This window comes from Planococcus citri, chromosome 2 (genome assembly GCF_950023065.1).
Source record: "Planococcus citri chromosome 2, ihPlaCitr1.1, whole genome shotgun sequence".
NCBI classification, from domain to species: domain Eukaryota; kingdom Metazoa; phylum Arthropoda; class Insecta; order Hemiptera; family Pseudococcidae; genus Planococcus; species Planococcus citri.
Window position 1 is genome coordinate 20,441,835 of NC_088678.1, and position 16,261 is coordinate 20,458,095.

The window sequence follows — 16,261 nt, forward strand, 5'->3', positions numbered from 1 at the left end:
AGAGAATGGTGATTTTGAGTGCAAATCAAAAATTTTCTTGACCAAATGGCAAATCGAATTTACTGGGTGGGCATTTGTCCGATGCCCTGATTTGTTTTTGATAGGGAAAAACTTTCGTGGCCAAATCGAATTTACTGGCTGGCCAAAACTTGGTCACTCATGGGTGGCCATTTGGCCAAGCACTTATATCTTTAAAAATGCCCATCGAGGAGTTGATTTTTATGACTAACCTTTTCAAATTCTAACAATGGTTTTCAGGAAATTTCGCCATTTTTAAAAATATGTATAAAGGGCCTTTCGGGATAAGATAGTGAAATCCGCACTTTCTCCGATTTGGTTGAAACTCATCCAAAATGTTAGTATGGGTGTAAAACCATCCCAAACAAATTTTTGAGCCGACCCCCCCCCACCCCAACCCGAGAAATGCCCCCCTAAGTGTTGAAAATTCAAAATTCTCGTTCTCCGGAGAGGGTGGTCCAAAAATTTTGAAACTTTCACAGAAAATAGTCACTAAGTAGGTGCGTGTGTGGAATTTTTTTCGAAAAAAAAATTTCATATTTAGGAGTTTTTTGGGGGGGTTCAAAATTTCATAAATTCGTAGAAAAAAAACGGGGAGGGAGGTCTCCGCGAAATTTTCTCAGAAATTTAGTTACACCCTAAGGTATAACATATAATTTTCCCAAGGCCCCAAAAGGGGGTGCAACATGGTCAAAAAAAAGAAAGTTTGAAAAAAAACATGTATCTCAAGTACCACCGCGCGTTTTGTCAACGTTGTTCCACGACACCACCGTGGGAAAACTTCACGTCAGATTTTCTGCTAATTTAGCCCCTCCACAGCCTTCAGCCAGTTCATTCAGCCCCCGCCACAATTTTTACTACAAATTTTTGAAATAAAGTTACCGATTTTGGTGTCATTTTCATATGCTTTAAACCTCTCAAGCACAAAAATATTGCGTCTGATTTTGTTTTACACTCACCCGGCCCCTCCATAGCCTCAGCCCCCTCCTCAATTTCCACTATTTTTGAAATGGAGTTACTTTCACAAAATTGGCGTCGTTTCCAAGAGACCTAAACTTACCAAATTCAAACATCAGATTTCGTTTTGCTCATACCCAGCCTCTCCGTGGGGGGCTGACGCTCTGGAGGGCATAAAGTACACGAAAAATTCCACAATGAAAAAGCTGCATTGTACATATGCAGTGAAAATTCAGATGGGGGGCTGAATGCTCTGGAGGGGCTAGATTAGTGTAGCAGAAGATCTGACGTCATATTGGTGCTCAGTGGTATCGAATCATGCGGAAACGACACCACATTCATTAATATTTAATTCTCCCAAAATTCTCATTTTACCCCCGCTACGGCAACTTTTTTCAATTTTTCACCATGACGCACCAAAACCAAAAATTTTTAAAAAAATACTGTACTCAGGGGTCAAAAAAATCCAAAAAACGTGTTTTAAATATTGTATGTATGTACCACGCAATTTTCATTGCTAGTAAAAAGCATACAATCAGTTGAAAAACACAATTTTGAAGGGTAAATACGAAGGGAGGGGGTTGAAAATTCTAAAAAATCCAAGTTCGAGAGTGCGCGATAGGTGAAGTTTTCCCACGGTGGTGTCGTGGAACAACGTTGACAAAACGCGCGGTGGTACTTGAGATACATGTTTTTTTTCAAACTTTCTTTTTTTTGACCATGTTGCACCCCCTTTTGGGGCCTTGGGAAAATTATATGTTATACCTTAGGGTGTAACTAAATTTCTGAGAAAATTTCGCGGAGACCCCACTCCCCGTTTTTTCCTACGAATTTTTGAAATTTTGAACCCCCCAAAAACCCCCTAAATATGAAAATTTTTTTTCGAAAAAAATTCCACACACGCACCTACCTAGTGACTATTTTCTGTGAAAGTTTCAAAATTTTTGGACCACCCTCTCCGGAGAACGAAAATTTTGAATTTTTAACACATAGGGGAGCATTTCTCGGGTTGGGGTGGGGGGGGGGTCGGCTCAAAAATTTGTTTGGGATGGTTTTACACGCATACTAACATTTTGGATGAGTTTCAACCAAATCGGAGAAAGTGCGGATTTCAGTATCTTATCCCGAAAGGCCCTTTAGCCAGGGCAAAGTGAGGGCACAAGCATTTGAAAATTCGAGACGTAGAATGACGTTATTATGAATTTGTACATTCTATCACCATTCCACAAATTTTGTAATTTTTTCGCAATTTTTCTTCAAATTTTGTGGCAAAACGTATAAAAAAAGTAACCAAAGTCCCCTACAACTTTTCATCAAATTCTTCTCCCAATTTTCCAAAAAAAAAAAAAAAAAAAACGTCCAAAATGGCTCACACAGTTATAGAAACCGATGAGAGGTATCCCCCTAAAAAAGCTTCTGTAAATCCGTACTTCGACGGGTGGAAAAACAGTTTTCTTTGTGTAATGAGGGGTCTATCCTTCTGAGTTTAAAATTTTAGAATTTAAATAATACACGTATAGGTTTTTAAAAATTACAATGTAGAAACAAAAGAAAAACAAACTAGTCCGAGCGAAGGAAGAGCAGAAGTTCGCGAGAATTCGTTTTTAGTGAAAGTAAAAATACAATTATTTTTTTGGTTTGAACATATTTCTAAAAGTGGAACAACAAATTTTTGGAAAAATAAAAATTAAGATGATATCAGTGCACAGCTTGTGTGGAGGCACCTTCACTTTTCAACGAAATTTTCAGATATGTGACCCTGAATTGGAAAAGGATGCTCCGAGTGAAGAGGGTCAGAAGTGAGATTTATTGGTTTTCTGATAGAGAATTCAACGCTGAATCAAATGGTGTATTCAGTTTTGCCATAGCTTTAAAATTGGCGGAGTCGCGATCAAAATAAATCGGAAAAATGTGACGTTATAATTTTTTTAAAAGCGGAGAAAACGCTGTTCGATATATTTTTCCAAGAGCGTATACCTGAAAAACTTTGAATTGGCGTTACTTTGTGTAGGAAATTTAATGCTGAATTCAATGGCATGCTTGAAATTTCTGTAATTATGAAAATAACTTGTCTATGTCTTTTTGAAAGTAAAAAAAAATTGCTTGAGTTGAGAAAAAGATGCAAAATGAAACAAAAGAAGAAAAAAAATGTACGAACAAAAATAATTTAAAAATTCTGCATTGATTCAAGATTTAAATGACATTATAAAGAATGAATAAAATAATGAAAGATATAGGTAGTTCCATAAGTGCAGGCAACCACAAGGAGCTCACAACAATCACTTAAAAATACTTTTTCTCTACTCTTTTCCTATTCAAAAATCATTAATTTTTTGTTACGAAAACAATTTAAATTTTGTCACGTTTTTTTAAAAATCCATTTGAACTTGTAAAAATCAGTGAAAAAAAATTGACTAAAGCCCCTCAAATGTTTATGTTCACTCCCACATGCTTAAAATAAATTTCGCAGATGTAAACTACAAGAAAATAAAATTTAAAAAATGTTGTTTTTTTTTAAATTTTGTTTCGTTTGTTGGTTCTACTGAAAATTTACGTTTTTCGCCCGAAGCATCCTTTTCCAATTCAGGGTCACATATAATTTTTCTAAGAGGGTGCTCTACGAATTGAGGAGTTGCATAACCAAGACGTCACAAGGCATAAATTTCGTTTTTCGAATCACGTTTTTAAAATGTTTAAACGAAGTAAAGTGATTGAATATGTTCGAATACGATTTAATTACCTATGTTAGAAGAAGTGAATAAAATCATTGTACAAATAACGTAAAGCATAAAGCAATAGCGGATTCATTTTTCGTCGCCGACGAGCTCAATTTCAATTGATTAACTTAGCGTTTCAGGTGATTATTGGGTACGTTAAAAAAACAATACCCAACACCACCAAAATATTAAAAAAACTTCAAAAACTTTTATTGATACATTTTTCTCAGAACGATGTACCTATTCACCTAATATTAAATATCTAAATTAAAATATATCGTAACTCACTGGCACAATGATAGGACAAAATGAATCATCCGAATAGTGCGCCAAAAAAAAAATAGTGTACTTCAACGTCCGGTTTTCTCTTCCGATCAGTTCAAAAGTTTAGGGGGGCAAATTTGCCCTTTTTATCCACTTAAGATCCATTCCCGCTGAACTGAATTTCCTTCAGAGGTATATAAATTCAATTTTTATTGTCAGTGTATGAAGATTCCCCACACAGGCAGGAGTGTGATGAAGGTATATTTTGTAAGAGCAGTGTTCTTCGACTAGTTGAAGATTGCAAGGGGAATAATGATTTTTTAGTTCAATAGTATCAGGAAATGAACATTCATTTACTTTCTATGGTTTGATATATAGATGATACTGATACTCAAAATAGCAATTCGATTAGGGAATTTTCTCTCGGTGCAATTTTCATACACGGAGAATTTTCCGAGGCCCTTTGAAGGACGGATTTTTAAACTTTTCGAGAAAAAAAATTGTTCAAATCTTCTTGATGAGTAGAATACGTGGTTTTTTAACTTAACATGTGGCATGGGCGCCACCCTGAATCTAAAATCAATTTCTCAAAACAACGTTTTTAATAAACAAATGAAAATAATTTTTTTGAAAATTTTCAATTACTTACCTCTTCAGAATCGGATCCGAGATTTTCCAAATAATTAATTTTCTTGCCTCTGGTTCTACGTTGCGGATAATCATCTTCTTCGACTTCCAAACCATAGGTAATCTGTGTAACAAAAAAGTCAAAATCATCAATGAACTCTCATGAACGAAACTAGAGGTTTTTTAGTTGGATGGAGGGGGAGGGGAGGGGAGGTTTGCCCGAAAAGTTGCGAATGATGTGACAAAATAACACAAATTTGTTGAATAAAATCACGAGTTTTTAAAATTTTTGTCAAAATCCTTCGACGTTTTTTTTGGGGGGATTCGCCTTCTTTGAAATTTGTGAAAGGTTTGAATATGGAAAAACAATAAATGTAGTCAAAAAATCAAAAATTTCTCGTTTGGCAAGAAATTTTCAAAATTATTACGGTATTTAGTCCAGAACCAAGTCCCTGAATTCTAAACTTCACCATTTCAAACCATTCTGGAGCCTCCAGCGCGATTTTAAATTTCTCCAGAATTTTGAATTCGCTCCAGAAGGCGTAAATATCAACTTGGGCAGCTAAAAATCGAGTTGTGCCTAATAATTTACCCGTTTGACGAGTTTATCCACATTTGAGTCGATTCCAAGACAGACACCTCAAGAGTGTTTTTTTAACCAATTTTTTTTCAATGAAAAATAGTCAAAAAAATCAAAAAATTCCTGTTTGCGAGGAGATTTTTAAAATTTGCACGAATTGCCGAATATAGTCCAGAACCAATCCCTCGATTCCTAATTTTGCCATTTCAAATCTTTTTGGAACCTCCAGCGCAATTTTCAAAATTCTGGATAAATTGAAGATCACGCTGGAGGCTCCAGAATGACCGAAAATTGTGAAATTTGGTTGGGGAGGGTGGGGGGAAGGGTTAATTTTCGTTTCGAAACTTATTTTGATCATTTTGACCGATCAAGTACGTACTTTTTGAAAAAAATTTCAAACCTTTGTCAAAAATCGAAAAACGAATTCATTTCTTACCCTGCTTCTCTTTGCTTTTTTCTCTTTCCGTCGTTCTTTCTCTTCTTCCGAATCGCCATCGAAAACGACTCTTCTGCGTTTCTTTTTCGAAGATCTATGAACACGGCTATACTTCGTCCTGTAATATCAGAAATGACCCAATTACAAGAGGAAAAATTTTACAGCTTATAAAAGTAACTCTAGTCCACGTACTTTTTCCTTTTACCCCACGTTGAGTCTTCTTGTTCGCTATCGGAATCGGAATTTCGAGACTTTTTCTTCTTCTTTTTGGGTTCGAAATCGTCTTCATCGCTGTCGTCGTCGTTAACTGTGGAAAAAATTGAGAGGACGCTATAATTAAAGTACGTAATTAATTAAGCAGCTCATTTCAAGTCAATATGACCCGAACAGGGATTCGAAGTGATCATTTTTTTGAGTTGACCAAAAAAAAAAAAAAAAATTAAATCAGTTAATATGAACTTGGTAAAAAAAAACGTCATTGTGGAGATATTAACGAAACTTCCGAAGAAAATGAACGAAATTCGAAATTCTAAAAAACTTTTAAGTTGATAGGTGAGTAAATGTGAAAAAAATTGAATCAAAATCTGAAAACATGATTTTTAAAAATTTTTTTTTTTTTCATCAAAGTTAATACAGAAATCCCAACTACGAGTTAATAGAAAACTAGAGCACTTACTGAAATCATTATCGTATCTGGTAACTCTAGCTCTGGTCGACCTTCGTACCGGTTCTCGGATCGATTTACGATAACGCTGCTCGTCCGAGTCCGTTTCACTTTTAGCGTATTCGTCTTCATCGTAATCATCGGCGCTGCAAGAATCGATACAATTTTCACTTTAGTATGACTAAAAATAGAACTACACACGAAACGAGTAGGAATGTTTTTATGCTAATTCAGTATTTTGAATAAATTATACCGAAACGTAGACGGAGTTCCTAGTATGCGAGTTGAATAAGCAAATGACCTAATACAATACCACAACTAACCTGGATCCTTTGAAATCTTCATCGGAATAATGATCGTCGTCACTGCTAACGTCCAATTTGGTTAAACGAGCAGATTTCTTGCGAATATTGCGGAAAAGTGGATTCACAACCGGTTCGACTTTTTCTTCTTTTGTGTCCTCTTCTTCTTCGGATGATTCTTCTTCGTCCTATTAAAATCAGAGTAAATCTCAATAGTACGTTTTGTCAATTGAAAAAAAAAAAAAAAAAAAAAAATGATCGCTTACTTTCTCTTCAGGATTTTCTGATTCTTCAACTTCTGGTTTATTAACAGTAGCTTCTTCGTCGGGTTTGGTTTCTTCGGAAGCGGGCACCGGTTCGGCGTTTTCGATGATTTCCTCTTCCGCAGCTTCAGTCTGCTCAAAAATACCATCGAGTTAGCATTTTCACCGCAGAAATCGATAAAAAATGAATACTAAATAAACATACCTGAATAGCCGAATTCATTATTTCGTCGTACTCCTTCAGCGTATAACTGACATTAGCTTGACGTCTGACACGTAACGTATAAAGAGGTTCATCGGGTTCGGATTCTTCTTCATCGTCGTCGCTGGATCGTTCATCGGATTCGTCTCGGCCTCTTCGCGATTTTTTGCCTTCAACCGCGATCGATTCTTCGTCCGGTGTCGGCGCTGTTTTACTAAAATCTGCGATAATATTGGTAGCGCTGATGCCAACGTATTGTAGTCGTTGCCTGCGTAGTTCTTCGTTATCTCGCTTTTTCACCTTTTTGTCGTAGGTTTTCAAGAATTTATGCAGACTGTTTATCAACATGTTCTGTGACATTGGAAAATTTTCCGTTATAATAATTATCAAGTCGTTAATTAATGGTGGGTCGGTGAAAGAAAAAAAAAATAGGTATAAATAAAAGTGATATGAAACACGTACGTGTTGGCAAGGTGGACAAAACCAGTCGCCTTCGGGAATCGCCATCAGAGCGGGTCGAAGACACGAAGCGTGCCATCCTTCGTCGCATTTATCGCACAATAAAATCCATTCGGGTTGTTCGGTGGTGTTACATTTTTGACAACTGAGATCGTCTCGATCACTTATGTCTTCTTCGGTTTTCGGTTCTGAAATTAAATCGAATAGGTAGTAATGGATTAGAAAACGAATTCGAACGAGAGGAATTTAATTAGATTTCTGTACGGACGAATACACGTACTGGAGTGAGCAGTTCGAGCACGTTTCACGGGCTGGAAATCTTCATCTTCCAAGTCAGATTCTGGTGAAAATTCGTGATCCGAAGCGTCGTTCAGGGCGATTTCTTCGTCATCTTCTTCGTCGTAGAAATGATCGTCTTCTTCGGCTTCTTCTTCGGAGCTGCAAAGTGAAATTTATAGGATGAGAAAAATAAAAAATTAATTGGACGGTTCAGAATGCCTGAAAAATATAATGGAAGAAGGGGCTGTGGAGTGGAACCACCCCAAAAATTTGTTTTAGGGCCACAGAATCTCATTTTCAAACGCTTCAAGAACATCCCAGACAGAGTCATTTTGACGAAATTCGCCTACATTTTATATTTGAGCTAGATTCGAAGTTGGATATGAATGGCTTAAGAAGGGATGACCTCGACCAAAAATTCACGCGTTCAAATTTCCAGGAAGGGGTGAAGATGGTTAGAAAAGAGCCAATGTGATGAACTAATGAAAAAATTGCAAAATTGAAAGGAGATGGGAGGGGAAGTCCACCGAAATATGGAGGAACGAAATTCAATCTCATCCAAAATCATTTCAAAAAATTGAACACAAAAATATCGATTGTAAAATTGCAGAAATTTTGGCATGAACGAGCGTTTGATTTGATGAAAAAAATTATTCAAGAACATAAAGAGAACGAATAAATAATAATTTTAAAAAATTTCTTAAATCAGAAGATCATTTTAGAACAGGAAACCTCATCAAAATCAAAGGTTAAAGGATAGGGGGGGGCTTGAAATCCAAATTTGGGAAAATAGTGATTTGTAAAAATCATTTTAAAAATTCGAATAGTACAAAAAAAATGTACCGTGCATCAACAAGAAAAAAAATCCTCAAATTTACGAGAAAAAGACATCAAAACCTGACAAAATTGACTTCGATTAAAAAAAAAAAAAAATGGAGAAAATGCAACAAATTTATTGAAATTGAGAGAAAATGACCAAATCAGGAACAAGAGGAAAGATCAAGATCGGGAAAGAAAAAAATTAGTCGAAGAATAATTTTGAAAAATTTCAAAATCACAAGTCTCTAAGAATAAAACTCAAGAGCAAAATTCAAAATGATAAAAAAAATTTCTAAAAATTTGAAAAATTCGGCTAAAATTTAAAAAGTTGAAAAAATCACGAGGATTTCAGAATAAAAATTCGATCAAAAGCAGAAAAACTCCTCCGAAAAAATCGCGAAAATTCAAGAAAAAGCTTCGTAAAAATTGAAAAAAAAAACTTCACGAAAATTCACGATAAAATTGCGGAAACTCCACAAAAATTTAGGCACAAAAGAAAACTTGAAAATTCGTGGAATATTGTCGAAAAATTAGGAAATAGAATCTACGAGAATTTAAAATAATAAAACGTGAAAAAAATCAAGAAAACCCTGAAAAAATTTTCAAAAAAATATCTGTCAAAACGAGAATTTTACAAACATTTAAGCAGAAAAAATTACTAAAATTTGACGCAAAATTAGTAGAAAATTTTACAAAAATCGCGAACATTCAAGAAAAAAGAGGTTTCGCCGAAATAGAGAACAAAAATTTAGGCAGAAAAACGAATTAATAAAATTCAAAACAAAATCATGGAAGTGATGAAAATTGAAAATTCTCGAAAATTCAATTCAGGAAAAATCAATGAAAATTCAGAACAGAGAACTCGCGAGAATTAAAAAAGTATGAATTCGAAAAAATTTTTCAAAATGTTGAGAAAAATCATCAAAAAATTTATAGGAAAACTCAAGACGATTCTAGAGAGAAAAATAATTTGAACTTGGAAAAGAAAAACATTCTTCAAAAAGAGTGGAAATCCGGAAGACTATCCCCATAATTTGGAGGGAAGGGGAAAAGGGAGAGGAATCAACGAATGAAAGATATTAAGATGCAGAAAAAAAAAATTCACCACAAAAAGTGGAAATGAAAAAAAACAAACTCATCAAATCTTGAACAAGCTTCCTTCCCTTCCTAAAAAAAATGGTCAAAATTCTAAGGAAATCTTAACTCTTGGAAAAAGAAAAATCGCAATTCTATAAAAATGTAGGTAATAAAATCATTAGTTTTTTTAAAGCACGAGACAAAAAAATTAGCTGAAGTGAGTCCTAGAGTTGCCTCGAAGGAGAGGTGGGAGGGGGTTCAACTTGCTCGTCTCAGCTTCAGAAATTCTTGAAAAAGGCATACCTAGAATCAGATCCAGCTTTCCATACATTTCCGCCTTTGACTTTCTTCTTCGGATCTTTCTTCTTGCGTTTTTTCTTCGAGGGGGTCGATCTTTCGTAACTCGAATCATCTCCATCCGAATCCTGAACAACAGAAGAAATCCAAAAACACCATTATTAGTCAGTAACGTACATTTTACATCAACTAATCGTGATTTTTCAAAACATTAACCTCTTTCGCAGCCTTCCCTTTAGTTGATTTCTTGGTCAACGCTTTATTATTTTTCTTCAAAGACACCGGCTGCAAATAAAAAAAAAAAAAAGAAAAAAACGTATAAATATGAGAAATTTAACTCTTTGAGAATAAAACTACTCATAATTATGTAATTTTTCGTTCTTAGTTACCTGCTTCGATTTCGTCTCTGTTTTGGCAGCTTTCTTCGTTGGTGTAATCTGATCGACGTATTTGCTTTCGGCTTGTTCTTTGATCTTGAGCTGAGCAATTCGTCTAGATTGACGAATAGGTGTCGCAGATTCGCTCGTTTCCAAAGTACTGACATCCGATTCGGTAAACCAGCCTCCTTTATGAACGAAAAAAATCATCATTTTTAGTCAAAAAAAAAATCCAAAATTTGATTGCTCGATTGCAAAAAAAAAGTAATTACTTTTGGCATATTTCTTTTTACTCGGAGTCGTCTTCGGTGTTTTTTCAGATTTCTTCTCGTCTTCTTTTTCTGCTTCTTGAGTAGTATCGTCTTCAGCTTCGATTTCACCTTTCTTAGTTTCTTTTTCTTTTTTCGAGGTCACTTTAGATGGGGTTTTTGATTTCGGTTCGGGGACACGTGTTTTGGTTGATTTTTCTTCACCGTTGGAAGCGTCGTTTTCATCGGAACTTTCTTCTGTGCTAGGTGCTTTGGTTGGCGTGGGTTTGGCTGAAATCATATGAAAAAATATTAGTTCGGTTGAGGTTTGTTTCAATTTTCGATTCTAAAATCATCGTAAGTATCCAATGGGACCTCTCCTTCAATAAAAAAATTCAAGCTCACGCAAGGTTTTTTGAAGGAAGGGGAGGGGGGTATTGGAGACACTCAACATTACCTCCTCAAAGTTCAACATACTCCTTGAAATGGATACCAAAAATTAAACGAAAATTTTGTGGAAAAAAAAGAAGAAAACTCACAAACAATGGTTTTAGCTCCTCTGCCCCACTTCTTCCGACCTCTACCAGCTTTCTTGACGTACTTCGAACTAGCAGGTGTAGTGACGGGTACCACCGGACTTTCGGGTTTCTCATCCTCTTCGATATCTTCTTTAGCTGATTTATCAGCTTTGCTTTGTTTTTCATCTTCTTCGACACTTTGTTTAGCTGCTTTGCTTTGTTTTTCAGCTTCTTCAGCTGCTTTAGCAGCTTTGCCTTTTTTACCAGTTTTCGGTTCAGTCTGCTTGGCCTTCGATGGAGTCGTTTTAGCTGATTTTTTAACGTCTTCTTCTTGTTCTTCGTCTTTTTTGGGCACGGAATCTTTACGAGTAGATCGAGTGCTAATTCGAGACGACGCACGTAGAGTCGGAGAAGGAGTAGTGGTCTCTTCGGCTAAGAGTTTCGATTTTTTTGATTTCTTTTCCGTAGTTGGAGTCGCAGGTGCGGCTGGAGTCGTTTCTTTGACCGGTTCTGGTTCTGGTTCGTGTTCGGTTGATTTTTCCTCGATCGAAGGGGTGGTTTTTTGTTCGGTGATTTGTTCGTTGGTTGATTCGAGTTCTTGCGAAGGAGGCTGTGATGTTTCTTCAAGAACCGGCTCTGGTTCTTCGGCCGGAGGGACCGGAGAAGAGGGTTTGATCGCAGACTCGGGCTCTTTCTGAATTTCCTCAGTGTCCGGAGTGGAGTTTTCGGGGACCGATTCTGCAGGCGATTCGTGGATCACTTTTTCTGGTTGTGGTTCCACTTCAGTCTTTGTTTCTACTTTATCCGCTAATTTAGCCGAGTCTGGTTCTTCTGGTTGAGGAACCACCGGCTCGAGTGATGTTTCGTCTTCGGCTACAGGTTCGGGAGAAGGAGGCGAAGGTGCGGGGCAATAGTCGTCGTCAGATTCCGGTGACTCGGGTGGCAAAAGAGGTTCAGGATCTTTAGGTTGATCGTTTGATTCTTGCGGAGTTGATTTCAAATCAGGTTCTTTGGAGTCGACTGATTCTGAAGGTAAATCAGACGGTTCTTTATTCTCCAAGATGACTTTATCAGTTTCCACAGAATCTGGTTTTGGTTCTTTGACCTGTTCGGCGACTTGGGGAGGTTTTGCAGCGATCGTTTGAGTTGGTTCAGGTTCTAATACGGTTTCTCGAGACAATTGGGGTTCTGTTACGATATCTCGGACAGGTTCAGGTTCCAATACGGTTTCTTGGATTGGTTCAGATACCGATAAAGTCTCCTGAACAGATTCAGAAGGTTTTTCTGATACAGTTTCGTTCGCAGGAGTCGATTCGATTAGTTTTTCTACAACTGGCGTAGGGTTTTCTTCGACTTTCGGTAGGTCTGCTTCTTTTTCGCAGATGGGTTCAGGTTGTGATGTTTCAATTTGAGATTCGACGAGATCGTTTTTAGGAACGGAATTATCACTGGATGAATTCTCCAAAGAACTAGGTTTTGGTTGGGGTTCATCGTGAGCTGCTTCTGAAATATTTACAGACTGTTGAGAAAATTCCTTTTCGACGATTGGTTCGTCTACGATGGGAATATTCTTTTCAGGAGGTATTTCTACAGGTTTAGGTTCTTCTGCGGATACCGAAGTTTCACTGGTTGGTTTGAATTTCTCGTCGGTTTCCAGAGAAGTTGCGGATTCGGGATCGTCGCTGGTAGATTTGGTTACAGAGGGTGGTATTTGTTCCGATGAGATTTCATCTTCAGGTACTCCTGTTGACGAATTTACTTCGGTTTTCACATCAGTTTCATCCGGATCGACGTAGGCATCTTTAGGATTAATGGCATTGGAGCAATTTTTTGATTCGTTTTGATTTTGTATCGTTTCGTCGTTACTCGCCGTGCTGAGACTGGTCACATTCGAATACACGGTTTCCGACACTTTGGCCGAGCTAGCTTCTGCATTGAGAGATGGAGCAGAAGAAGGAGAAGGAGTCTGCCTCGTACACAAATTGAACGCTTGTTCGGAATGCGAATTGGTAAAAGTCGAGTAAACTTGAGCCTGCGTTTGCTTCTCATCTTCGCCATCCAATTGCACGAAATCTTTAACGTTATGAGATTTAGCCGTTTTCATGTTATTGGTATTTCTGACGTCGGGTGCTACATAAGGTGGCATTTGAGTATCGCTTCCGAAGTAGAAATTCGTAGGCATGGCGTCGTTTTCTTTGGGTTCGGAGTGAGGCATGTTGAAAAAACTGAATTCGTTACGATAGCTCATCTCGGGTTTTTTATCTTTATTGAAACTGAAGTTGGGAAAACACGAGATGTCTTCTTTTTTAGACGCTTCTTTGGACGAGTCCGAGTTACAAATGGCGTCTATTGTCCATAACTTGGGTTTCTTCTTTTCAGCCGAGTCGTCCGATGACGCAGAAGAGGTGGATTTTTTGGGAGTTTCTTCATTCGAGCTAACAAGAGCAGTAGATTGATCTCCTTCTGTTTCGGTTTTCGATAAGATGTTTTCCACCTTGTGAGTCAACGCAGTAGGAGGTTTTTCTTTGTCGGCAGGTTCTTCGGCGGTCGTTTCGTTGTTTCCGGTCAAACACTCGACTCCAGAGCCAGTTCCGGTGATGAATAGACAGAATTCTCGTTCGTCTTCGTCGTCATCTTCAGCGGATGACAAGTCGTTAACGACGCCGGATTGGCATTCGGCGCCTGAACCTACTCCGGTGACCAACATAAGAGGTTCTTCGATTTCAGCACCGTCGTTGTCTTCACTCGGGGTCGGATTTTTACTATAGTCGGTTGGTTGAGCACCGGTGTCTTCGAGTTTCGCCTTTTTACTCTCGATTTCGATATCTCCGCTGAGTTTACGTTTAGCTACGACAGCATCTTCGGCGGATTGCGACGATACTGATGTTGAGGTATCTTTAGGCTGGACAGTCTCTCCATCGAGTTCACTTTTCGTCGAAGGCACAGCAGAGGGCTCATTTGAAGTACACGTTTCGGGCGCAGATGACGAAGAGTCGACAGCACCGGCTGCAGATTCGGCAGGTGGTACGTTGGCGGCTAATTTCTGAGCTAATTTCGATTTCAAGATTTGCTCGAGTTTTAAACCAGGTTTACCGGCTCGTGGCGTCGACTCTTTGCCTTTGTTCACTTGCATGATGTAGTTGTTGACGGAATTGTCTTCTTTTTTCACTACGACTTTCTTAAACAGCTCTTTGTTATTTTTAACTTCTTCGATTTTGGACATCAATGCTTCGTTGGTGAGCACCGGTTTAATCATATTGAACTTCATGTTGATTTTATTTTTCAGCGAATCATTAGCACCTCCTGAAGGCGATGACGATTCAGGAAGCGAATTCAGTAACGGTAAAAGGATCTTTTCGGATTTTAATTTCTCTATGTGTTTAGCGAATTCTCCGGGTTTCAGTTGCTGAGGCGGCGGCCGCTCAGTGGGTTTTCTCCCTGCCATTCGTACGGTCACCTCGGGAGATTTATCGAAACGTTTGGTTTTGACGTCAACGCGAGGTTGTTTAGGCACAGCTTCGGAAGCGTCTGATCCAGATGGCTCTTGTTTTACAGTAGATTGACTAATGGCAGCAGCTTTTACGACAGGAGCATCGGTTGAGGCGAGTTTCGTTTGAGATTCAGGTAGTTGTATAGAAGGTGCGTTTTGAGTAGTTGATTTTTCAACGTTTGGTTCGGTTTTGACGGTAGAAGAATCGTTTTCGGGCTGCTCTTCTTCTTCTTCTTCCTCCTCGTCGACGTTTTCTTCTTCACCTTCGGCTTCTTCTTCTTCGATTTCTTCGTCCGAGTCGTCTTCTCCTTCGCTGGGTTCTTCGTATTTACGACCCGGGTCACGTTCTGATCTCAGTATTTCGATTAAACTTATCAAGCCTTCTCGGTCACTGATAAAAATACAACAAAAAATGAATTAATAACGGCTTAATTTGATACATTGGAGTAAAATTAGTAATTTTATCAACTTACGAAGCAACGAGTTCGAAGGTTTCTTCTTCGGGATTCTCTTTGTAAACTTTAAGGTCTAGCTTTTCATCCGTATGAATCCAATATTTAATACCATCCTTATCTTTACCAATTGGTTCTAATCTCAAGTCGTTAATAGGTAATTTATTAACGTCGGTTTTAAACTTGATATTGTAATCGAACTGAGCTTCGCAGATGCACTAAAACCAAAATAAAAAAAAATACCCATATCAGTTAATCGATTATTTACAAAAACATCATACTTCAAAAATACAATATACCGGTATCACTATAATTAATCCTCACCAGTAATAATTTCAATCGCTGTTTAAAATCCAATTTCTCATAACCATGTTGCTCCAATTCCCAGCTATCTTGAGGATGATAGAGGTAACAAAACTTGGCTAATGTACGTTGCCATCTCTCTGGATTAACATTCTTTTTAGCTTTTCTCATTAAACGTATATGCAAATCGATCAACTCCGGAGAAACTGTACATAAAAAATAAAGAAACCCATTAAAATAGTTCGTGGTGAGTCGCATCTTTGACCTCACATTACAATATTTCATTCCTAATTAATATGGGAAAAGAACCTCAATCAGTCAGAAAAATATTATCTGATAACATACAACAACTATGACTGGTAATTGTGAAATAATTACACAGCAATGGAGAAGATAATTGCTCGATGAAAGTACATCGAGTTACAACTTACTTTGCTCTTCCGAGTCGAGCATTTGCTGTAGGTCTGAAAACGACGGATGTTTTACGCCGCATATCGAAGAGAATTTCTCGAAAAACGAACAAACAATAGCAAAATTGGGATCATGTACACAACTATTTCTGTTGACAATTTCATCGGACGCCATTATCACAGAGCGTATTTATCGATGGTTGAATTTTTCATAATTACTAACAATCTATCGACACATACGACGCGTAAAATGTAAAATGCATTCTCTTAAATTATTAATATCGAAAATTTAAACTTCCATTTAAATTAGTTTTATTTTAAAAATACTAGATACATGGCGATTGAAAAACAAAAAAAAAATATAACAGCAAAGATGGCAGTTTTCGAGGTCTCTCAATTGTTATCAAAATTTTCGATATTTCGGTAGCGATCCTAGCGGCGTACTTTGGAAACTGAATGATTTCGTACAAAAAACGTCGTCTTTTACGCGCTCTAGCGTCGA

General features: G+C 37.5%; 1 protein-coding gene across 1 annotated transcript in view; it reads right to left on the reverse strand.

Annotated features, from left to right (window-relative positions):
• Window positions 1–16,113, reverse strand: part of LOC135834930 (titin-like) — a 29,421-nt gene extending 13,308 nt beyond the window's left edge. Inside the window, exons 1-17 of the mRNA XM_065348922.1 lie at window positions 15,781–16,113; window positions 15,371–15,555; window positions 15,068–15,264; window positions 11,126–14,985; window positions 10,611–10,877; window positions 10,351–10,526; window positions 10,178–10,246; window positions 9,968–10,089; window positions 7,770–7,927; window positions 7,493–7,677; window positions 7,034–7,381; window positions 6,832–6,960; window positions 6,587–6,753; window positions 6,276–6,409; window positions 5,792–5,906; window positions 5,600–5,717; window positions 4,606–4,707 (exon numbers count right to left, since the gene is read on the reverse strand). Of these exons, the coding sequence (XP_065204994.1) occupies window positions 4,606–4,707; window positions 5,600–5,717; window positions 5,792–5,906; window positions 6,276–6,409; window positions 6,587–6,753; window positions 6,832–6,960; window positions 7,034–7,381; window positions 7,493–7,677; window positions 7,770–7,927; window positions 9,968–10,089; window positions 10,178–10,246; window positions 10,351–10,526; window positions 10,611–10,877; window positions 11,126–14,985; window positions 15,068–15,264; window positions 15,371–15,555; window positions 15,781–15,934 (6,486 nt within the window). The 5' untranslated portion in view covers window positions 15,935–16,113. The remainder of the gene's footprint in view (window positions 1–4,605; window positions 4,708–5,599; window positions 5,718–5,791; window positions 5,907–6,275; window positions 6,410–6,586; window positions 6,754–6,831; window positions 6,961–7,033; window positions 7,382–7,492; window positions 7,678–7,769; window positions 7,928–9,967; window positions 10,090–10,177; window positions 10,247–10,350; window positions 10,527–10,610; window positions 10,878–11,125; window positions 14,986–15,067; window positions 15,265–15,370; window positions 15,556–15,780) is intronic.
• Window positions 16,114–16,261: the final 148 nt, after the last annotated feature.